Source organism: Gracilinanus agilis, chromosome 5 (assembly GCF_016433145.1).
Source record: "Gracilinanus agilis isolate LMUSP501 chromosome 5, AgileGrace, whole genome shotgun sequence".
NCBI classification, from domain to species: domain Eukaryota; kingdom Metazoa; phylum Chordata; class Mammalia; order Didelphimorphia; family Didelphidae; genus Gracilinanus; species Gracilinanus agilis.
The window spans coordinates 29,100,347-29,125,219 of record NC_058134.1 but is presented as its reverse complement, the minus strand read 5'-3'; the positions used below and the strand labels follow the sequence as shown (position 1 = coordinate 29,125,219).

General features: G+C 35.7%; 1 protein-coding gene across 1 annotated transcript in view; it reads right to left on the bottom strand.

The window, feature by feature from the left end:
- TOP2B (DNA topoisomerase II beta) overlaps positions 1 to 24,873 on the bottom strand; it is a 79,726-nt gene that overhangs the window by 3,997 nt on the left and 50,856 nt on the right. Inside the window, exons 22-35 of the mRNA XM_044678054.1 lie at positions 23,998 to 24,132; positions 22,911 to 23,111; positions 20,369 to 20,564; positions 20,134 to 20,225; positions 16,885 to 17,040; positions 16,653 to 16,736; positions 14,410 to 14,607; positions 13,291 to 13,435; positions 11,819 to 11,980; positions 9,283 to 9,478; positions 8,020 to 8,099; positions 5,213 to 5,323; positions 2,604 to 2,726; positions 402 to 499 (exon numbers count right to left, since the gene is read on the bottom strand). Of these exons, the coding sequence (XP_044533989.1) occupies positions 402 to 499; positions 2,604 to 2,726; positions 5,213 to 5,323; positions 8,020 to 8,099; positions 9,283 to 9,478; positions 11,819 to 11,980; positions 13,291 to 13,435; positions 14,410 to 14,607; positions 16,653 to 16,736; positions 16,885 to 17,040; positions 20,134 to 20,225; positions 20,369 to 20,564; positions 22,911 to 23,111; positions 23,998 to 24,132 (1,977 nt within the window). The remainder of the gene's footprint in view (positions 1 to 401; positions 500 to 2,603; positions 2,727 to 5,212; positions 5,324 to 8,019; positions 8,100 to 9,282; positions 9,479 to 11,818; positions 11,981 to 13,290; positions 13,436 to 14,409; positions 14,608 to 16,652; positions 16,737 to 16,884; positions 17,041 to 20,133; positions 20,226 to 20,368; positions 20,565 to 22,910; positions 23,112 to 23,997; positions 24,133 to 24,873) is intronic.

Genomic DNA, 24,873 nt, shown 5'->3' with positions numbered 1-24,873 from the left:
ACAGGGTCATGGAGAATTGACACGCCAAACAACAAGAAAAGATGCCTTTCTAGCTGTATGTCTCCGCAACTTCATAGAATCTACCTACAACTATAAGAGGGATAGCGTAGGAGGCATTACTTGTATTCCAAACACATTCATCTTTAACATAGAGGAAATATAAATTCAAAATGAGCAAATTATTTAATTCATGAAAATACTTTTACCCATTTAAAAGTTGCTAAGGAATCAAAAAAATTCTCCTAATTAGTGATGTCTACTACTAGCCTACTGTCATGGTTGAAATTTGAATTGCCAACTGGACTACTTTGATTTCAGTAAAAAAAACAGCCTAATAGCTTGAGTCAACCACTCATTGACAATCTTGAACAAAAATATGGAATAATAAAGTCACAGATTACCTTGCCAGGTGTTGACTTGGACGTTTTTCTCCCAGGATTGTATTCGCCTTCATTTTCAGAGCCAGACACTTTCCGTTTTTTTGCGCCTCGGCCTTTACCTTAAAAGGGAAATCAGATTTTTTTAAATGTCATAAGTGATGAATGTAAAAATTATTTGAATGTTCCTTCTACTTTGTTCTTAGTTGATACAAAAATATTTATCTTTAATTATGAAAATTATAAAGATTATACTAAAATTTATTTGGATTTGTAAAAAAGGTTTCTTTAGAGTCTTGGAGCACTAGAACAGGCTGCCAAGGGGGCATTATGGAAGACTACTCCCAATGTCACTGAATTAACATATAATTTTAAATGCTTTATGATATACTATATACCACTGTATCCTAATTACCATGGCTCCAATTTCATTTTCTTTGCTTTCCATTCCCTCTATTTTCTCAGAGCCGTAAATCCCTAAATTACCTGAAGTATAATTTTTTTTTCTCATTTCAAGGGGAGGGGGACAAGATTCTTTTTAAAAAAATTAAGCTGTGTCTATATGAAGAATTGCTGAACAGGCAGTAGAGTGTGAACAAACATTTATAGGAAACTCCCTAAAATTGGTCTTGTGGTTCACATTAAGCACTATGAGTAGTGAGTCAACAATAGAGATTACTGATTGTTTGAAACTGTTAATTCTATATGTAGAGGAGCAAATGCTCTTATAAACTAATTTAGAGGCTGACAAACCAGCACTTTAATAGGAAAGTCTACTGAAGTGAGGGTGAACCTTTTAGAGACCAAATGCCCAAACGGTACCCTCATGCCTCATATGAGCCTTACCCCTGACAGGGAAGGAAGGAAATGCTCCCATTGGGCTGCTGGGCAGAGGGGTGGGTGATGGGAAAAATGTCCTCAGGTGCAGTGGAGAGTGGGGAGGGGAGCAGCCCCCTCCAGCACATGCGCCATAGGTTTGCCAACATGGGTCTACTAGCATATATATACTGACAAATCACCCATTGAGAAATTCTTTGGCTTGCCTTCGAAAAAGCAGCTGCACTTAAAGTATAGGTCAAATCCTCTATAGTAAACTCCATTACAATATCTGTCTATATTAACTAAAAGATTTCTAATCTGGCTAACTTTATTTTGAGTAATCACTAGTACAAACAAATACCCAAATGCAAGAGATTTCTATAACAATTTTCGATAGGTATCTTTTTTTCCTCCTCCAAACTTGAAAATAACTCAAAATACTTGTAAAAAAATCAAGCAAACAAATAAACCAAAAAACCCCCACTATCTAGTAATTTCCTTCTGGTGGATCTAAGTTTAAAACTAGAGTAACTACTGTTGGAGCATGAAATTTCCCTGATTATCTATTTAAAAAATGTGGGGAGCAGGGCCTGACAAATCTCATGAAGGGAAAAAAGGGGGCCAATGAGAGACAGAACACGTACTGAACCTATGTATGCTGTTCTCCACTAACCCCTATCTTGTTTATTATATGGGATCACAAAAGACAGTGTAGTGTAGCAGCAACAAATACAATGTGGCCCATGATACTCCTGAGTACAACTCAAACCAAATTAAAATGTAATTGGTAAATATTTAATAAAATAAAAATATAAGAAAACATATAATTTCACAATTTAAAACCAAGTCAATATGAAGTCACAGGCTGGCCCCCTATCTCTATATAAGTCTGATACAAATGGTAAAGTGTATATGGAAAAAGTATAGGAGAAAGAAAGCATGGTTCAGCAACCAACAAGCTTTCTGACTCCCGGCAAGTCTCTTAGGCTTTGTGGATCTGTTTCCTCATTGTTCCATTTGAAAATGAAGGGATGATCAGATGATTTCTTAAAGTTTTTTCCAAAATTACAGTTCTATTTTATGACTATAAATAAGTATGGGAAGGACAACACTTAAAAATTAATATATTTGCCTTCCTTTAAATCTACAATTCATTTGTAGAAATGAAAGGGTAGGGGGCAGCTGGGTGGCTCAGTGGATTGAGAGTCAGGCCTAGAGACAGTAAGTCTTAGGTTCAAATCTGATCTCAGACACTTCCCAGCTGTGTGACCCTCCTGGGCAAGTCACTTAAACCCCCTGCCTAACCCTTACCATTCCTCTGCCTTGGAACTAATACACAGTATTGATTCTAAGATGGAAGGTAAGGGTTTAAAAAAAAATGAAAGGGTAACAGAAAATAATGCATACCTTTTGGTGGTGGTGTCTTCTTTGGAATGCCAAATTCTGAATCTGAGTCAGAGTTTGTAGTTTCTATTTTCTTCTGTTTGGGGAGTCTCTTGGGCTTAGGTGGTACATCAGAAGATAGCTTTGCTGTTAACCGAATTTAAGTTAGATTGGTTATTAATTTAGGATAGTAATTTATCAAGAAGTGAGAAATTCTATTGGTATAATATATGCCACTTAGATGTAAAGATCAAATAGAAAACTTCCTTAAAATACTATTTACATAATAAAATAATCTCTCTTTATTGAGTACCAATTCAAAGGCAGCTTCTTTTGGTATGACAATATGCTTCTTATTCCTCTCATTTTCCCCCAATTATATGTAAAAAATTAACATTAGATTTTTAAAACTTTTACTTCCAAAATCTCTCCCTTCCAAAGGCAAGCAATTTGGTATATACTATAGATGTGCAGTCTTCTAGACAAATTTCCATATTAGCCATGTTGCCAAAGAAAACACAGACCAAAAAGGAAGAAAAATTTAGAAGTATGCTTCTATCAGTTCTTTCTCTGAATGTGAATAGCATTTTTCATCATAAGTTCTTTGAAATGTTCTTGGATCACTGTATAGCTAAGAATTCGAATTCCTAAGCCATTCACAATTGGTTGGTCATTATACAATGCTGCTGTTATTGTGTACAATGTTCTCCTGGTTCTGCTCACTTTCACTTTGCATCAGTTCAGATAAATCTTCCCAGGTTTTTCTGAAACCTTCCTGCTCATCATTTCTTATAGCACAATATAATATTTCATCACAATCATATACCACAACTTGTTCAACTATCCCCCAGTTGCTGTACATTCCTCAGTTTCCAATTCTTTGCCACCACAAAAATAGCTGCCATACATATTTTTGTATATATAGGTTCTTTTCCTTTTTCTCTGATCTCTCTGAGATACAGATATAGTAGTAGTATTGCTAGGTCAAAAGGCATTCAGTATAATAGCCCATTGGAATTCTGCCTATCTTTTCTCTAGATTTCTTGAAATAGCCTTCCACCAAAGTCCTTGGTAATTGTTGGGCTATGCCCAGAATTCCTCCCAATCTTTTATGATCATAGCTTTTCTGAATTCCCATCATTTTTACTTCCCCAACTATACTCTCTTTATTGATCAAAACCAAGTCCCAAATAGTTGTTCCTTCCTGTTCTCTAAAGCTGAGTTGATTAGAGGCACCTCCTCCAATCTGGAACTTCATTGTCAGAGTTCTACTGAACAGAAAAGGGAAAAAATAAGAGGGATTCCTGAGGAGGTTAAAGAAGGTGGAGACAGGTGCTCTGAGGACTCTAGGGACAGCTCATTGAACAAGGGATCTGGTTCATAGAAAGGCCCTTAAAGGTCTAGTATCAGAAAAGATAAAAACAAGGGATAGATTACTTCTTGCTAAGGGAAATCAGGGAAGACCTCTAAGAAGAGTTGGGGCCTAAAATAAGAAGACACAAAGAATTTCAAAAGATAGAAATGGTAAAGAAGTGCATTCTGAATGTGGGAGATAGCATAAGCCAAAGTACCAAAGTGAGAATGGCTAGGATAAATTCAGAAATGGAAGGTAATTCACTTCCCTTGGCTACCTTTCTCATTTAGGCACTTCATATCTCTTAGCCTAGACAACTGCATTTGCTTCCTCATATGGTTCCCCCCTTCCAATCTCTCCCCTCTCTAATCCATCTTCCACATAGCTGCCAGGTCTGTTCATTTCACTGACTCTTGAAAAATGTAATTTTTTTAAGTGGGGACACAATTCTATTTTGTGGGAATGGCCTTGAGAGCCCTCAAGACTGGATTCAAACTTTTCTGATGGATTTCACATGATTCCTCCTCACACTATTCATGACAGCCAAACTGGCCTACTGGCTGCTCCCCAAACTCAGCACTCCACTTTCCTCTTATAGGCCTTGCACAGGTTGACTCCCTTCCCTTCCTTTAAGTCACAGAAAACCTTTTTGGATCCCCCTGTGGTTCTTAATGATCTTTCCCCTCAATTATCTTGTATGTATTTCTCTAGAGAAGACTGTATTCCCTCAGCTACATGGGAGCTCCCTGAAAGCAAGGTTTTTTCTTTTCTATAAAAGAAATTGAATGAATGCCTGCTACACAAAGTCCCAAGGGGGAGGAGTGAAAGATAAGACCAGAAAGGCTGGCTGAAATCACACAGTTGACAGGCTTTAATGCCAGGCTAAGGGTTTGGACTTGAACCCATTGTCAGTAGAAGCCAACAAAATTTGAGAAGGGTAACAAGGAAGAATTATATAAGAGGAAGGTTATTCTGTCAGTGGTCTATAACCTAAACTGAAATAAGGAGAAAATAGAGTCAGAGAAACCAGTGAGAACTATGTTAATAACTATACAAGATAAAAGACTGAAAGATGCTGAACTAGGAGGATATCAACAGGAGAAGGCAGAGATGCTGCTGGAGTTCAAAGAGCCTGCTTATACCAAATTTGTCTCTATATATCATAATGTCACTATGATGTTTTACTGTCTGTGATTTCAAAGTGAGCTGGTTCATACCCTACTCTGACATGTCTCTATGATTTAACAAATGCCTAACAAGTTCATATATACACACTTACCCTTTTTGGCAGCCACTGTTTTACTTGGAGGTTTTTCTGTTGATTTTAGAGCAAATGAAGGTGAAAAAACGGGGGCAGAATCCTCTTCACAACTGTCAAATTTTGTTCCATCTATAAACAATAAAGCTTTTTTCAGGAAAGGAGCTCAAACAATTCCCCTTATTGTTACCCATTAACTGATGTCCCTTGCTAAAATTTGAGCTAGAAAACAAATGTATTAGAGAAAATCCTACAGAGGTGATGGAATCAGGAGTTCCTACTTTCTAAGATCACTAGGCAGCAACATAAAAACAGTCATGATAAAAATGAAATGTAATATTTAACCAAAATATCAATTTAGGTTGTAACATTTGAATCCTTTATCTCAGAATGTACATTATTCTAATTTTGAAAGTACAAAATTCCAATTGTTCAAGATATTTATAGTGGAAATTCAATGAAGCTAGTAAATATTGAATACTCCAATACTCCTTGTTAAAATACATTCTGTAAAAGTAATACATAATGGTTATTTCAATATATCTCAAACTTGTGCTATTTCAGGAATATGAATAAATAGAACTCAAATGCTGAAATAGTACTTGAACTTTCTTACTTGTAACTATAAGTTCTATTCTGATGCTTCATCCTAGTATGAATTCCTCCCCTGCATTCCTGAAGTCTCTTCCAAAAGAGCACAAATTCAGACACCTTATACCAAGCTTTTAAGTATGAGCCTGGTGACAATATTTGTTTTCTACCAGAGTTTTTAGAGTATCTCTAAACATCAGTTTAACTTTTGGTACTTTGGGTATGAAATCTTTTTTCAGATTCCAGAAAGGTGATATACTATTGGAGGGGTTTGAAAGAAAATGTGGACCTTGTCTGAATTTAATCTGGAAGAGATCTTAAAAGATATTCTCTTTTAACACTCTCAGTTTACAGCTAGGGAAATTATTAAGTAGACGCATCAAGATTTAAATTCAGATCTTCTCCCTCCAAATCCAGTATGCTTTCTAATAAGAGCTGCCTCCATACTTGAAAGGGGCTAGATACCAGCTTATTTTAAGAGAACCCTTTCAGAAACCCAGATGTTTCTGTATTTAATAGGAATTACCCAGTTATACCTTAAGTCTAACAGGAGCCACTGACCAAGGAGGAAAAAGAAGTACCAACATGATTTTATGTTTAAAGTGTAACCCATATTAACATCAACAATTTGATTGATATAATGTATCTAGCTCACATGACAAAAAAGGTTAAAAACTTACAAAAATACATCTTGAACAGAAATATCATTTCACATAGCAATAATAAAAGCTGACAATAGACACCCACCACCAGATCTATTTATTGTTCAGCTCTGAATGGCACTACAAAAGAGCTAAGGTCTACCAGTAGAATTCAAAGGCCCTTCGTGGAAAACAGCCACATGAGCTCAACCAACAGATGGCTTAATCATATGGATTTTTTTTTACAGAGATGGAGGCATTTTTGATAAAAAGACTAGGTCATTGCTAGAAATTACTGAAAGATCATCAAGGAGTGTGGACTTACTTGATCAAAAGAGATTCTTTAAAAAAAAAGGAATAGAAATCATGCATTGCTGAATAAATCATTAGGTAGCTAAAATTCTCTCACCTTTATAAACTAATAAGACTACAAACTGAATATACAAGCAATATCTGAATAAAATTAGAGCTTTCTGGAAGAATATTAAGTTTTTCAATTATGTAGCATTATTTGTTCTCCATCCTTCTTACTTCTCTTTAAGCAGGAAACCCCTATTCAGACAGGTTATACCAAGTCCAAAACCCAGGAGTGATTATCAACTCTTCTTGCTCATGTCCACACCCAGCTTCAAAAGCAACCACCTCTAAAAGGCCTTTTCTAGTATTTTTATTGAGAATAGCAGCTAGCATATCTGCATAAAGCTTGCATATATGCACTCCTTGCAAAGTACTTTACAAATATGATTTTCTTCAATCCTTACAACCATCCTGGGAGGAAGGTGTTCTTATCCCCATTTTATAGATAGCTAATGCTAGGAGAGGCTAAATGACTTGTCCAGGATCACACAGCTAATAAATGTCTGGGACTGGATTTGAACTCTGGTTTTCCTAACTCTCTAAGTCCAACACACCACCCAGCTGCTACTAATCTATCATTGATTTTCCAAGATATGAGTGTCAGCCACCTTCCCACCCACCTTAACATCACTTTGTATTTATTTTTCATTTACTTATCCCCAAACATGCTATAGCTCCCTAAGGTCAGACCCATCCGAGACCCAATTTAATGAGTGATTCAAAAGACAACTTTTGACAACTTCAAACTTCCCATCTCCTTGTAACATCTTACAGCACGTTGGGTAACTGTTCATGATAACAGCTCACACTGGCACTTCAGGCTGACAGAGCCTTTCCCTCTCCCCTACACTGTGACTTAGATGCTTTAATCCTCGTTTTGCCCAGGAGCACACAAACTCAAAGAAGTTAAGTGACCATCTGATGATTAGATGGACTTCAGCATCAGAGGCAGGCCCTATGCTGGTACATGGACAGGCACACATGTGTGGAGGAGTCTGTATCTTCCCACATCCTCACATGTACCCATACACATGCAGATACACAGACATGCATGCATGTATCCCTGTACATGTGTGTGCTCCCCTGCAGATGTGGAGTCTTCCTCACTGCACGCATCTACATCTAAGTGGGCTTTTCCTCATCCCCCACTGGTTTGCTTTGACCAGTGACAAGGGCACATCTTACACTCTTAAGAATCCCCAATAAAAATAAATGAAAATAAGGAATAAATGAACATACCATCTTCTGACTTCTGTGAATAAGAAGGGAATGAAAACAGATTCCCAAAGTCCTGGTTTTTCTTGTCATGTGAGGATTTTCTAATATGAAAAAGAGAAAGTAAGTCCTAGAGAGGCTGTCTCTTAAACTGGGAGCTTTACCTCTAGCAAACAGAATGCCTGCTGCTTTATTCTTGGAATCAGCAGAACAAGCTCTTAATGAACTTTCATATTCCTGTAAAGACTGATAAGAGGCTAAGAAGAACAGCTCACATTACACAGTGCATCATGATTTGCAAAAGCTCCTTCTGAACAATAAAATCACGATATACATAACAATCTGAGTTATTACTCTTTCACTAAAGGTGAGGAAACAAAGTCACAAAGAGATTAAGAACCTGCCACAGGTCCCCCAGCTGGTAAGCAACAATGTTGGGGAGTGAGTCCAAGTTTCCACTGAGCCATGTTGTCTGTTCACCTTAAGTTAAAACAAGTTCAACAAAGGCATAAAAACACTATGATTTCTAATAAGAATCATCTCATCTTCAAATTCAGATTGATCTGCAGCACTGAAGCTTAATTCAAATTCATGCCATAGTTTCAAAGTATTCCAATTACTGGAGCCCAAAAGAGAGTACTTCTGTAAGTGTTTCAGATACCACCCACACACGTGGGTACATGCCCCCCCCCCATTCTCCCAGAAAACTTCTCTGGAGAGACTTCCATATAGTGCCTCAGTGTAGCTGAGGACAGGATATTTTAGGGATAACTAAGAGAGCCCCCTTATCAGGACAGGGCTCTCAGGCTAGTCCTGAGTCAAAGGAAGCTCAGATAACTGCCAATGAAGACTAATCTAGGAGCTTGGCCAATATCAGTTGTAACGAGGAAGCAAAGGAATAATTCCTTAAATTTGATATTTTTTAAAAAACTTGACTTAAGTTCATAGTTTTGCAAAAACAGGGTAAATGAAGCAAGACAATTCCTTATATCAAGGCTGAAGCTCCAAAAGGGAAAGAGCTCCAAACTCTTTAGTTTCAGTGCTTTTCCCCTTAATCACAGTTTTGACTATGGAAGAATATTTATCACTTCAACATATAACATTTACTTTATTTTGTGAGAACCCTCCCTTCTCCAAAATGACAAACCATATAAAGAATGGCAGAGAGGATAAGAATGTCTGAAAAAGAGCACTTTAAAGTCCATGAAAAAGTAACTACCGAGAAGAAAAAAAAAAAAGTAACTGCCAAGAAAACCCTATCAGATAAATAAATAGCTCTTTACTTACTCTGGAATTACTTTTGGTTTGACTGGAGAAAAAGTGTAGTCATCCTTATCTAAGCCATCTGAGGGAACGAACTCATCATCTCCATCATTTGTCACAGGAGATGCTTTTACTTTCAATTCCTCTAAATCATTATTGTCATCTTCATCAGCATCATCTTCTTCTTCCGAAAAATCAAATGTGTATTTAGGCCTTTCCGCTAGGAAAAATAAACAAAAGCCACAATTATTAGGATATGTCAGCACTCAGCCTCATTAACATTCACGAGCTTAATATATACAAAATGCTTCTTTTAAAAGCATGTCATGCTTTCAGGCTGTCTATGTATATCCAGTATAAAGTCCAAAAGTGAGACAATTACATGAATAAATAAACTTACATATAAATATTTTCATAAGCCCCTCTTTCATTCTTTGGTAGGGACTGGCAGGAAGTGCTCTAAAGACCATCTAAGAACCCCAGAATGCCAGAGCTGAGGAAAAACATGGAGATCACTTAGTCCAACACTTTCTTTTTAAAGATGAGAAAGGTAGTGATCTGACCAAGATGTCACAGCAGGGCAGAACAAGGCAGCAAAGATAGGATTGGACCCCACACCTGGGCATTACTTTTTATTTCATAAGCACAATCTCTCTGCTCCTCAGGATTAGTGTCCATAAAGTAGCAAGGAGAGTTACTAAGCATCTCTAAGACAGGCCTGAAAACTAGGAAGTGAAAATTAAGACATTTGCAATATGGGAATTTAATAGACCCAGGTGGGGGGGATATGCAGATTTTGGGGAAAAAAAAAGATCAATAGGTGGTACAAATAGCAAGTTTTGTTATTTTTCACATGAGTGCAAAATTTTAGATTTATCTAGCAAGCCTATTCTCCCTTTGCTTTTGGTATGAAGACCAGCCCAAGGTTTTAGTTCAAAACACGGAGCATTACAAGATATTTTAATATATCTTCATGTCCTCAAAGCCTCTCAGGGCTGGGTACATAATAAGGACTTAAGAAATGGTTGTTAGTTGACTTAAATGCAGTTGAAATTCAAAAAATGCTTTTCTAATACACTATTAAATTAAACATATTTGGGAATCAGTGTAATAGAAAAAATACTGACATCCAACCAAAAATAGATATACTAGAGCAAAAAAAAAAATATACACACACACACACACAGAGCTATCCCTCATTTGATGGAAAATGCTTTTTCTCGAAACAAGATAAACATAACAATGAAAAGAGAAAGAACAGCAGTAGCATCAACAAAATGGAAAAAACCCTATTATAACCATAAAGTTTGACTGTAAAGAAGAGAGATGAGAATGAACCTTCTCTGCAGAAGGCCGGGAATGACTATGTATGGGAAGCCTGCATGTACTATTGGAATGGCCTGATAATTAGTTTTAGTGAACTGCTTTTCTTAAATTATATTTATACTAGAACATATGTAGAGTGTTAGAGTGACTCTTAAGATATTATCAGATCCAACCACTTCATTTCATAGATAAGGAAGCTAAGGCCCAGAGAGGCTAATAAGGGCCTTGCCTAAATTCATACAGTTAAGGAGCAACAGACCTAAGGTTTATACTTCAATTCTCTAACTCCAGATCCAATAAGAGCTCCTTCCACTAAACCATACTGTCTTTGAGTTAGACAGTGACAAATACTCCTAAGTATTGTCACTGTCACTGCTCAAAGCTGATTGAAAGCCAGGTTCTAAGAGCTGTGGATATGCCGTATTAAGATTTACTAAGTACAGAAGAAATTCATGTGATAAAGGGTAAGAAGATATTAAAAATGGAAGACAGTACAAAGACCTCTTAGAAGCCCTACATCTGTTATACAATGAACAGGGCACTAGGCTGGTTACCACATGAGTTTTTTCCTTCCTAAAATGTTTCAATTCAGTATTGTGAGAACAGCTCCAATTTTATAATGAACTTTTTAAAAACCAGGATTAATTCCACAGAAATATACTGTGTAGCCAACTCAGGCCAGAAAGAATTTCTTTATTAAAGTGAAGGATATTCTTTCCCAAAGAAATAGCATTTCCCACTGGAAATTCTAGCCTTTTCATGATTAATTCTATAATGACTTGCCTTTCCTATAAGTTTCTCTCTTACTATAACTAATGTAAATTAATTTGAAATTCCCAACTCATTTTCTTAATTTCAGGTGTATTTTTATATGAAAAATGAGTGAAGTTCTTTGGCTGAAAGAGATATAGCCTTTAAGGACTACTTTTCAGGGGGAAGGGGTACAGCTAGGTAGCTCAGTGGATTAAGAGCCAGGCCTAGAGACGGAGAGGTTCCTAGATTCACATCTGGCCTCAGACACTTCCTAGCTGTGTCATCCTGGGCAAGTCACTTGACCCCATTGCCTAGCCCTTTCCACTCTTCTGCCAATACCAATTCAGTATTGATTCCATGACAAAAGGTAAGGGTTTAAAAAAAATTTTTTTAAATTACTGTTTGGACATGAACAACTTGGTAGAGGCAGCACTTTCTTATAAAATACTATAGTGACCATAAAATATCTAGCAGTAAGTACCAGCAGCTCGTCTGAGCAGAGAATCTCTTGGAATAATCACAGGTTCAGTTTCTTCCAAATCACTTTCTGACTTGGATTCATCATCAGACCAAGGATTTCTTTTCTTCACTTTCTTTGCACTGGATTTATTGGAAGAGAGAGGCGTTTTTCTCACCCTGGTACCTAAAATCAAGTGATTAACATATAGTAGTTAAATATTCCAAATTTGTAATAATCAGTAATTCTTTGTAATTAACAATAGAAAGCAAAGCAATAATAATGGCCAGCATTATTGGCCTTTGATATTACTAATGTTATTTTTTAATGTAGTGTTCATAAACTTTGAAAGACTTATTCCAACTGACTTCCATTGAAGATTTTCTCCAATCAGAGATGAAATGAGGTTCTCTTTTTTTCTTCCCTTTTTTAGTAAAAATATTTTTTTCACTAAGTACATGTAATACAATTTTCCAAATAAATGAAAGTGAAAAATCATCTGCTTTGATCTGCATTCTAACTCCAACAGTTCTTTCTCTGGAGGTAGATAGTATTCTTTGTCTCAAGTCTTCCAGAATTGTCCTGGGTTGTGGTTTTGCTAAGTAACTAAGTCTTTCAGAGTTGATCAGTGGAATGAAGTTCTGATTGCCATTATCAATAAAATGATAGTAGTCTTTTGAGAATGGGGCCCAGCAAAGGCTGTATATCTATTTTCCAAAGATGAACACAAGTAAGTACTACTAGGGATATCATCTGAGGATGGGTCGCCAGCTCATATCTTTGGAGTACTGAAGTACTTCTTTTCAAATAAAACATAGATTTCTTTCTCCAATATAATTACTGATTGTCACTATTATCCCCACTAGCTACCAACCCATATCTTTACTCCCTTTTGTGGCTACATTTCTGGGGAAGTCAGTCTACAATAGAAACCTCTACTTACTTTCTTCTCTCACTTCTGAACTTTCTCCAGTCTGGTTTATGACCTCATCATTCCCCCAAAACTCTTCTTTCCAAAGTTACCAGTGAACTCTTAGTTGCCAAATCTAATGGCCTTTCCTCAGTCCTCATTCTCCTTGACCTCTCTGCCACCTTGGACACTGCCAATCACTCTCTTTTCCTCGATATTCTCTCCTCTCTAGGTTTTCAGGCATCCCTCTCTCCTAGTTCTCCTCCTACCTGACTGCTCCTTCTCAGTCTTTTATTGGATCTTTATCTAGGTCACATCTTCTCACTGCAGGTAGCCCCCAAGACTCTGTCCTACATCTTCAACTTCTCTCTATAGTACTTCACTTGATGATCTCTTCAGCTCTTATGGATTTAACCACCATCTTTGTGCTGATGATTCTCAAATCTACCTATCCTGCCCTAACTTCTCTGGTGACCTCCAAACTCACATCTCCAACATTATAACTCCCCTTCGCCATCTCAATCAGGCACTTAATAAATGCTTAATGGCTGGGACAACTCAATTATTTTATACACAGGCAGCTCACCAGGCTCCTTTTTCTCCCTTTTGGGCTTGGGTCCTTTTGGTGCAGGAGTAGATGTGTTCAGAGAATCTTCTCCTGCACCTTCTGCAGGGGCAATGCTTAATTCATCATCAAATTCCACTTTGACTGCTGTTGGATCAAGTTCCCCCTAAATAGGAGAAAGGAGAGTGAAGATGAACAGACATACAAGAAAACAGTGCTGTCATTGTATGCTGTATGGATGTTCTTATGTCTGATTCATCATATGCAAGAGTTCACCAGTCTAAGAAAAGCATCCAGAGACCAGAATGGTCAGATGGAGACCAAGAGCTGAAGACCTGGCCACTACAGCAAATGATGCTCCTGATTGGTACAACGTTCAGAGCTCTGGATATAGTAGGTCTCCTCTCTAAAGCAAAAATAAGGGGGGCAGCTGGGTAGCTCAGTGGAGTGAGAGCCAGGCCTAGAGACAGGAGGTCCTAGGTTCAAACCCGGCCTCAGCCACTTCCCAGCTGTGTGACCCTGGGCAAGTCACTTGACCCCCATTGCCCACCCTTACCAATCTTCCACCTATGAGACAATACACCAAAGTACAAGGGTAAAAAAAAAAAAAAAAATAAGGCCTTTGGATTTTTTAGCAAGAAAGGCACTTTGGGGCTGGTAATTATGCAAACTGATTAGATACTTTAAGATTCCAAAGTACAGCTTTAAATATGCTAAGGTTGCATTAGGGATATCATCCAGGAAATGTTGGAATAAAGGCAGTCAATTATATTACCAGGAGCAAGGAACAAAGGATGGACAACCCAACTGTTACTTGGGTGACCGAAGAATGTTAAATAGTTTACTGGAAGGTCTTCAATGAAGTAGGCAAATTCTGTATGAAATATTTATAGGAAAACATAGTACACCAAGAGATAGTCATATTAATGAGATTTGGGGTCAACTTATAGTCTTACATTGAAAATTCTTGATATGATAAAGCAAGCTAGTGAAATCTGATTGTTAGCTATTTTTTGAACCTCATAAGAAAAATTCCCTCTATCTCACTTAGAGATAATGATCAACAAAGGAATGTAACACAATTCCAAAGAGCTCTAATGGCATAATGGGTTAAAGTAAGAGGTGCATATTTTTATCTACCTTCTTTTTCTTTAGCAGTTTTTTGCTGGCATCAGCCTTCATGGCAGAGGTAATCTGTGGAACAATCCTTCTGCCATGAGGTGATGGCATAGTTTCTTCCAATTGAAGCTTCTTTATCTTAGGTTTGCCGACTTTACCCTTTATCGCTTTGCCAGCCATTCCAGCCAAAGCATCTTCTCGTTCTTGGGCTTCCACTTTCTAAAGAGAAATCAATAAAGTAGTGACAAAACTGAAAATTTGCCTTCTAAACAAAAATCAATATAAATATAATAAGACAAAAAAATTTAAACCTTACAAAAAAAGCAATAAAGGATTCCATTACACTACATACTAAATACATCCTGCATAAAATAATAAAAAGAACATTGGACAAGAGGTCAGGCAAACTGGATTCTTAATCCAGCTCTGCCACCCAGTTATACCCATTCTGGCATTTATTCTTCCAATCTTTTAAATAAGAAACCTGGGTGGGATGATCTCTAAAATCCTTCAAATTACTTAATTTCATGATTTTATGTTAAAACACTATCTAGATTTACCAGACTCCAGCAAATGATGAGCAAATATAACTTTAATCAGTGACAAGTTCTGTCTCTTTACTTAGATATAAAGAAAAGAAGAAAATGTCTAAAATAAAATGTTTCATAAAACATTTCATGTTCTAATGATAAAGTGGTAAGAAAAATTATAGCAAAATGAAAAGGCATCAATCTAGCAATGCTCCGAATGGGAGAATTATTTGTATCATAGTTATTCACATTACAATAGAATCCTTCCTTTTATAACGCAAATTCTGCAGAGGAGAATATTTCCAAATCTTGGGAAAAGGAGTCCTTTTAGCGGCCTGGCAGATTTCCTTTTCCAAGTGTAGGGTGAAAGGAACACTTTTAAATGTTTCACAGACTGGCCCATATAAGATTTATTTTTGTTTACGAATCATCAGACTCAATGAACTAGTATAACATTCCTTAACTCAATAAAAAACCATCTTTGCAGAGCTACAAATCCCAAAACCATTAAATCTTGGGAAAAGAAATTGTTTTGAGTGGCAAGAGATTGCTCTGAACTCAAAGGGAAACAGAGGGGTTTTCCCTGGGGCTCCATAAGGACAAAATAAAAAATAAATAAATTAAAACTGCTGAAGCATTTAAAGTCATCATCTCACCATGTTCATAAGATCAGGTAAAATTTAAAGACTAAATTATTACTATCAGAATTTATTTTTTCATTTCCCCTATATTTTCAAAGGACTCTCATTCTTTGTGATGTTTACAAATATATATTTTCAATGGAAAGGCAGCTCTGAGAGATTACTATTGTAATCAATGAGAAATTATAGTTCATTTACATACACATTTAATTTATGAATGTTTCTCAATCTAAGAAGTCTGGTAATCCAAAAATAGGATGACAAGAATTAAATTAGATAAATATAGCTAAAAATGTAAAATATATCTTTGTAAATGATCAATGTTTAAAAAAACAAAAGTTATATTTCTGGCTTTTTATTTAAGTCAGATAACATGCCATTCAGATTAACTATAATTTTAATGGGTTAAAGTTTTAAAAGATTCATTATTTTTATAAAATTCTTCAAAAGTTTATGCTTTATTCTAAATTTTAATCTGTTGGGACCTTTATAAGAAAGATCTTTGAGAAACTATCACTTTTTAACATTTAGGGGAAAGCTTTACTTTTACTTTTTATTTGAGTTTACCTAAAATTATGTAAGAAATGTAACTGAAATGATACAGTAGAATGTGAGTTTCTAGAAGGCAGAAACTCTCACTTTTGTATTGGTACCCACAGAAGCTAACACACAATGCCTGATACACAGACAGTGCTTAATAAATGCTTGTTGTTTCAGTGACCAATTCCTTCAATTAGAAGTTCCTACTAGCAATTTCTTGGCCACCAGAGATTAATCAGGTTGACTCAGAATTCTGCATTACTTTTTTTCTAAATTACATGTTTTAGAAAGACATTATGAGAGAGCAATTAATACCAATTCAATTTATATGGTTTGGACATTCATCAAAATGGAAATATACTTTATGTTCGAGTTGAAATTTCTTTAAGCTCAATTCTGTTGCACATTAAACCTCTATTAAAAACAAAGCCAAAAAAATTGTACACGCAGCACTGTAAGGCACCTCCAAAATGATCTAATCCGAAATTAAGTTTGATCCTTATCCTCTAAAAATTCATTTTCAAAATAAATTTCCACATAGACTATAACATACATCAAGTTCTTCAACAAAAGCTGCTAAATCTTCTTTCCAGAGATCTGATGGAGATTTTCTTTTAAGATCATTGAGTTCTCTTCCCTACAATAAAAATATAACAGTTAACTACAAAGTTTAGCATAGTCCTTTAAAAACATAATAAAACACAACGTGAAATACTGTATGTATAGAAAACGGGGATACTGAACATTGAAATAGGTTGAAAATATTTACTATGCAAAATTCATACTTTTGAATCTCTCTGCTTAATTAGTTCTTCAACTTTTTCTTTAGTAAGACACCAAAGTGACATATTTAAGATGTAGTTAAAATCAGGGCCTGAGGTAGTGCCCGAATCAGAGGAACTATCATCACGCTGGTTTTGTGTTTCTTCCTCTTCCGCTGCCTGGAAAGAAAAAATGCAATTAAACTTTCCATAGTCTCCTGTACATTAGTAATATATATTTAAATTACTAAATAATCATCCTAATGACTTAATATTCTCCCTTGGGTAGAAGAAGGTAGGGGAAAGAAGAGTAACTAGAAGTATATTTTGGAAAGAGACTCAATCTTAAGAAGAATATGTTTATAAGGAAATTTATTTAGAAAGCTTACATAGAATTAATTGAGCTATTAAGTCATGAAAAAAAATCTAATGACTGGCAGAGCTGAGCCTCAGTATATATCAATTAAACATAGACCCCCTGAAAATTGTTATGTTTTCATATCAAGGAGTGATTGTGCAATTTCAAATTTGAAAAATTACCTTGTGTATCATAAAATGGAAAATGCTTTCCTATAGTGTTTATAACAATACTCAGGTACATTTTCTACCTAACATAGAACTCTTATTAATCATCTGATGACTTAGAAACAAGAGAAAGATCATTAAAAATTTAGAAGGGGATTAAGAACCAGATTAATGAGTTAGCAGAATAAGAAATAGCAGAGTTATACTAAAATTATATTTGTAAAATTATTTTTTACAAAGAATAGTCTCCAAAAAGACCTAAATAAAACATTTTGGTCATTAATTTTTAGCTAGCAAATATTGTATATATAATAGTTAATGTTAAAAAATGTGTTTCTCTATTTAATTTTTGTTGCCATTGTATGTGTTAATAAATGTCATTTTAAATGTAGAAGGGTAATCTAATTAAAAGCATATGTTTTGGGGTCAGCTGGGTAGCTCAGTGGATTGAGAACCAGGCCTAGAGATGGGAGGTCCTGGGTTCAAACAGGACCTCAGACACTTCCCAGCTGTGTGACCCTGGGCAAGTCACTTGACCCCCACTGCCTACCCTTACCACTCTTCTGCCTTGGAGCCAATACACAATACTGACTCCAAGACAGAAGGGAAGGGTTTTAAAAAAAGTATATGTTTGTTTCTTCATATAAGGTTCTCTCTATAAGTATATTTATTAATCAAAGTGGAAAGAAAAAATAAGAAATACGATGTGGCTTTATCCATCAATGTTGTTGTGTTGATGAATGAAAATTATCTATCAATAATAGTTTGCTGTTAATCAACTACAGCAACTCTGAATTTTTTTTTAAACATTGTAAAAAACATAACAAAGTTATACTTGGTTGTAAGTCATTACTAAAATTCATTTCACAGTATGCTACCAAATCAGATTTAGATAAAGACCACTAAAACAATATTTAGATTGAATTCTGGTGATTCACAAAGCAAATTTTGTGAGAATTTTTTAAAAGTATAATTACCAGTGAGTGACACCAGTAATGTAATTTATTCTGACACATTTAGACATCTATTTTTTAAAAGTTTGTAATTATGTTTGTTTACTAAATGGCAGCCTCTCAATCTTGAGTATTGATTTTCTTCCTCAAATGTTACTTTTAAAAATACTCATTAGTATAAATGGTTTAGGAAAACTAAAATTAGATACATAAAGCAGTCCCCTTCTACTACCTCAAAATCTCAGAGATAGGGGGCTCAGTGGATTGAGAGCCAGGCCTAGAGCCAGGAGATCCAAGATTCAAATTAGGCCTCAGACATTTCCCAGCTGTGTGATCCTGGGCAAATCACTTAACCTCCACTGCCAAGCCCTTACTGCCTTGGAACCCATACACAGTATTAATTCTAAGACAGAAGGTATGGTTTAAAAAAAAAATCAGAGATTACATGCAGTTGAGTTGAAATCCACTGTAAATTGTGTATAAATTTGCTGCTAGCCACACTCCTGGGTGGGTATTCACATGACGAGCCATTTATACACTACAATTCAAATTTAGTATTTTAGTAATCCATTATTTCCCCAACTTTGAACTGTTATAGGGATGGATATCATAATATGGCAACTCAGTGTAGCCTAAGTGTGAGGGACGAGGAGAGGAAGAAGGTTAAGAGAGAACATGAGCAAAGAGAAATGAGAGTAATGCTAAGAGGATGAGAGGGTAAAAAAAACCAAAATGAACAAAATCACAGGAAAATGGATTGCTTGGCTCATTGTAATTCATTTGGGGTTTGCCTCTCTCAGGCCAATCTCTTTTCCTAACCTTTATAATCTACTAATCTAGACTTTCAAGAACTGTGTCACACAATTCACTTAAAATTTTATTACTCTAAGGAATTCTATTGACCACCTATTGGACAAAGTCATATAACATAGAAAAAACTAGTAGTCTAATTTGATGAAAGTTGTGAAGACATTATGGTTGAGAACTTTTCAGAAAAAGAAAATTTAAGCTTCCATTCAATTACAAATGTTATAACCACAGATATAATAATAAAAAGTTAAAATTTTATACTAGTTTAGTATACATGCACAAGCTCTCCCAAAGCTTCCTAACACTAGTTATTTTATATCTCTTCACTTCTTCATTTTTGTGTTCTCAATCATAATGTTTACCAACATTTTAAAAAAGATCATTGCTGGGTAATTCCATTTGTTGAATGGATATTGTATGGTTTTATGATCTGGAATACATGGCTCAATTAGTATCCTTTTAATCTGCGTCCCCAAAGTTCAAGTCTCTGGAGAAAATCCTTTATAAAACCAAGCTCAGGGCTCAGCACACATTCCTACTGAGCTTTGTACTTTGTCATGTTCCCAATGTGAACTAGGATCAGTCCAAAGGAGTGGTGGCTGCCATGTCCTGGCTATGCTTTTACACTATGTAAAAGTTTGTGTGCTCCCAGTCCAACTCCCTGACCACAGACATGCACCTCACAACACCACCTCCACAACAGACACCCTGATTGGCAGGCTCAGAAAAAGAGGCCAAGGAGACTGAGCTGCCTTTGCACACCTGGAGTGAGTGCTCCAGGGTAGGTGTGCACTGCAAATCCTTGTGCTGTATCTGTTCTGGGGATAAACAGAAGACTTAGTCTCCAGAGAGCATAATGCAGCACCTTTAGCAGCACTAATGTGACAATGCCAATACTTAGGGTTTCAGCTGAGGTTTCCACTGGTTTGCTTGAGGGGGGTGTTTTTAAAAACTTCTCTGAATGTCTTTTTCTGCAAATGATTACCTTTTCTTGTGCTTCTTTCCAGGCTTTCACTGGGTCAGATTCATAACCTCTCTGGACTAACATTTGAATCAAATCTCTCTTTGACCTATTCTCTATGTGAGGGAAAAATAAAATTAGGATCAAGAAAAGAGATTCATTTTGTATGTTTATATTCTATTGATCAAAATGTCTTCTATTAATAACAAAGTTTTTTCCACTTTAAATAATGTTCCAATTTTTAAATGTTTCAACTTACCTATAGTAATTTTCCCTTGTATCTTCTCTAGAATGAAGCGAGCTTGATTGTTTAGCTTGGTGGATTCTGCCCCCAACATTCCCACAAGCCACTCCTTACGTAAACTATAATAATTTAACCTTAAATCAAAGAACTCCTTCAGAATATCTTGTACAGTCTCATACTTCTTCAGACATCCCATATGGTCAAACAGCACCTATTCAAAATAAAAGTTTTAAAATCAATCGACTTTAGATTTCTATATTAGCATGTGTATTTGCTTACTTTTCAAATGTTATATCTGGCCATCTGAATTCTACTTTATATGAACATGCACAGCCCTTAATATAACATTTCAAGAACACGTCTCTAAATATTTCTGTAGAAGCTATGTAAAAGAAACCTTATGTATTTGCAGTAGTGACCTTTGTTAGCTAAGAACACTTTCCAAAATTTCTATAAAATCCCCAGATAAATTTTCCTTTTAGCCTAAAAATTTCCATATCCCAAGACTTTCTTCTAAAGTTTGAAAAAAATTACTTGTTTAAAAATGAAAACGTATGCCATATTCCAATGTGTGTTTTTTACCTTTCCATGGATTTTTTAGAACCCCAAGTTTTATTCAGATTTGCCCATCCTTACTCAGTCAATGCATCAATGCTTTCCCAGCATTTTTCTTCCTCTATACCTTCAACTCCTCCATTAACAGTTCTTGGCAAAGTATGTCATGAGTACTTAATACATGGTCACAGATCTAGAGCTGGAAGGGACTTCAAAGGCCATCTCATTCAGCTCTCTCCTTTTACAGAGGGGAAAACTAAAGCCCATACAGTTCATGTGTCTTCTCCCATATCACATAGGCAGGAAATAATCATCAGAGGTGAAATTTGAATCCAAGTTTTCAGTTTACATTTCCCAGTTATCAGAATTAGCTAAACTGATATCTATGGCATTCTCCTAGAACATTTTTTTTAAAACTCATTCATCATTAGTCTTATTGGCATTTACATTCCTTTTTTTTTTCACCCTTTATTTTACAGGATTATTTTCTGAGAGAGTCTTGGAGGACAACTTTGGGAAATAAAGACAATGTAAAAACAAAGATATCAATAATTTTTTTAAAAAATTTATCAATCCTTGCTGGCAGATGTTTACCTAATATATTTTTTAATAAAAGTAAAAAGAAAAAAAATTCCAGTTATTTGAGGTTTTTCACTGTTAGGATTATAAAAAATTCAGAGTTGAGTTGAGCTCTTTGCCACTCATGTTTGGTGAATGAAAGAATATATTCACATACATACATATTTTTGACAAGATATGACCATAAAGTAATGACATTTGTCTCAGGCCACAGAAACACCAATCAATTCATTAAAATGCATTGACTAGGGGGCAGCTGGGTAGCTCAGTGGAGTGAGAGTCAGGCCTAGAGACAGGAGGTCCTAGGTTCAAACCCGGCCTCAGCCACTTCCCAGCTGTGTGACCCTGGGCAAGTCACTTGACCCCCATTGCCCATTGCCCACCCTTACCACTCTTCCACCTATGAGACAATACACCGAAGTTAAGGGTCTAAAAAAAAAATGCATTGACTAAGCATCGATTATGTGGCCAGCATTGTTTTACACACTGGAAGTACAAATGAGTGAATGAATAAGCATAAACTAACTGCTTATTAACTAATTAACTAAAAGCTATGTGGGGAGACAAAAACAAGGAAAAAACCCAAAAGAGTACTCACCCTAAGGGAATATTACCTTCTATTAGAGGAGACAATATGTACAGATGGGAGTATACACAAGATCAGTTCAAAGGTGATTTGGTAAGGGGAGTGCCTGAGCAACCGTGAGAAACAGGAAAGCCTTGCTGGAGAAGATGTTGGCTCTTGGACTGGGTCTAGAAGGAAACTAGGCACTACTCTAAGAGGCACAGGTAAGGAAAGCTGCACGGTCTGCACCAAGGCACAGAAATGGGGGAAGCTCTGTATTAGAGATGAGGAATGGCAAGGACAGCTTAGCTAGACCACAGTGCCTTGTACCTACTAAGTACTTAAATGCTTTATCAAAATTTTAAAGTTATACATCTGTATAACTGACATTTAAGTTTTCTTTTTTTAAAACCCTTATCTTCTATCTTAGAACAGATACTAAGTATTGCCCCTTAAGACAAAAGAGTGATAAAGACTAGAAAACTGGGGTCAAGTGACTTGCACATAGTTAGAAAGTGTCTGAGGCTATATTTGAACCCAGGTCCTGGTGCTAGGTGCACAGAGTCATTGGGCTGCCCCAACATTTATGTTTTCTTAAGGATAATTCTAAAAAATTGAATAGTTCTTACTATCAAAATCACTAAATATTTTCACATGAAATAATAAAATAGAAATTATACAAGATATAAGACAGAAATTCTTTCTATATAATCACATGTTACTATATTTCCTAATAATAGCTAATTAAGGACCATAAATAACTTGGGGGAAAAAATCAGACTTCTATATCACCAGTTACATTAAAATCAATACTCCAACATTGTAAAAGAAGAGTTTAATAAATTCATTGTAAGTTACCATAGAATTACAAGTAAGAGTGGTCTGAAGTTTAAAGACTTTATGCAACCCAGCAGCTTCTGCTTGTGCAAGTTTTTCTTCTGTCATCTTCACCACAAATTTCACAGTTGTATCTGTGTGATATTCTTTATAATCAGAAATTAATGCTGGTGTTTTGTCTGTTCCGTTCAGCATAGGTTCTAAAACCTGTTCTTTGTATACCTGTAAGAATGTAAAAATGAGATCAGTGATTTACTGATTACCAAAGAAAACTTCACTGAAGCTTTAAAATTTAAGAGTTTTGTCATATAAAAATCTTAATGATTGTTTTTCTAGTTTAATTAAAACAAATGTGTTCAAATATTTTAAAAATTATAATAGAATTTTGATTATACAAATGTCCCTTATTGATTTAGTAGCTAAGGAATTCACAGGCCTCCTATGCTATAAGGCTTTGAATAGTTTGGGGAACTTTTGAAAACATTCATCTACTCCTCACCTGAACCATTTTCTGTTCATCACTAAATAAGAGACCTTAGGAGAAACAGAAGATAGCATGACTCAAGCCACAACTTACTAGCTTTCCTCCATTCTCAGAATGAAAAAGGTAGAGAGCACAAAGAGAAGTCCTTGGCATTTATGCCACATCCCTAATCTTCTCCCTTAATTTAAATGAGTGCTTTAAACTTTGCATCATCAGTTATATGTCCCATGACATGATTTCAGTAGGCATATTTTTAAAGCCAAAACAACAATAAAAATCTACTACACCTGACCAAACAAAAGCACTATTATTTTACTTCTATACCTTCTAAATTAGTGAGAGAAGTTTAACTTAACTATGAACATACTATGAACTTTCAAGTTGTTAATAGGAAAAAAAACCACCTATGTATTTAATTAGATGCACACACACACACATATGCCCATGTAATGTGTTTGTGAGAGAGAGAGTACAGTCTGAATATCACTTATTCAGATTAAAACCACTTTCAATACAAGTAAATCCAGATTCTACAACAGAAAACTTAAAATATGCATTAAAATTAAATTCCAAGTTTAATAAATTACTTAGAAATACCAACCACAATCATGCTTTTATACTAACCTGTGTCCATGTTCTAACTGGAAGTTCTGTAATCTCTACTGTATTTCTATCCACTACAAATATTTCACCACTAACAGCATACTGGTTCTGGCCAATTTCTTGGATTGTTCCTTTAAAATTTTTGTAGTTTGGAAGCTGTAAACACAAGTGAAAAGAACTTAGAAAATTCAAAGAAACTTGATTTTTCTTCTGTGTTCTAAATCCATATTTTCAAATGTCCAGTGGATTTCACTCTTGGTACCAACTTACCTATTTCTTTTAATGATGCCACCATTCTCCCTGTTGTACAGGCTCAAAACATGGGTTATCTTTGAACCCCTCTCTCATTATCTAGTTGGTTACTGAGTTGTGTCAAATCTTCTACAATCTCTAATTTTTCCTTTCATTTAATTCCCCAAACCACTATCACAATTCACACACATATTACCTATGTTGAGAACAAAATGAGCTTCTCATGCTCTTTCTTCATGGCTATGATTTCTTTCTACTTTAAGCCACAGCCACCAAACTAACCTTTTTTTTTTATTACAAAATACTTAATCATGTTCCTTTCTGCTCAGAAACATTAAAGGTTTCATAACCTTGAGGAAAAATTCCAGACACCTTAGCCAAGTATTTATTTAAGCCCTTCTTCCATCTATCTCCAATATAACTTTTATGGTTTATTCCTTAGAAATCATTTGCCCAAATTCTCTCCTTTGGACTCACATGTTCCCCAATATGCCTTCCTTTAACCAATCCCACTTTTGCTCATACCATTCTATCTCCCTCGAATGCCCTTTCTACCTCCTTTCTGCCCATCTAAACGACATTCATCCTTTTAGACCTGGGACTTTCACTTCTTTAACCCTCCAGCTCCCACTTGGGGTAAACACC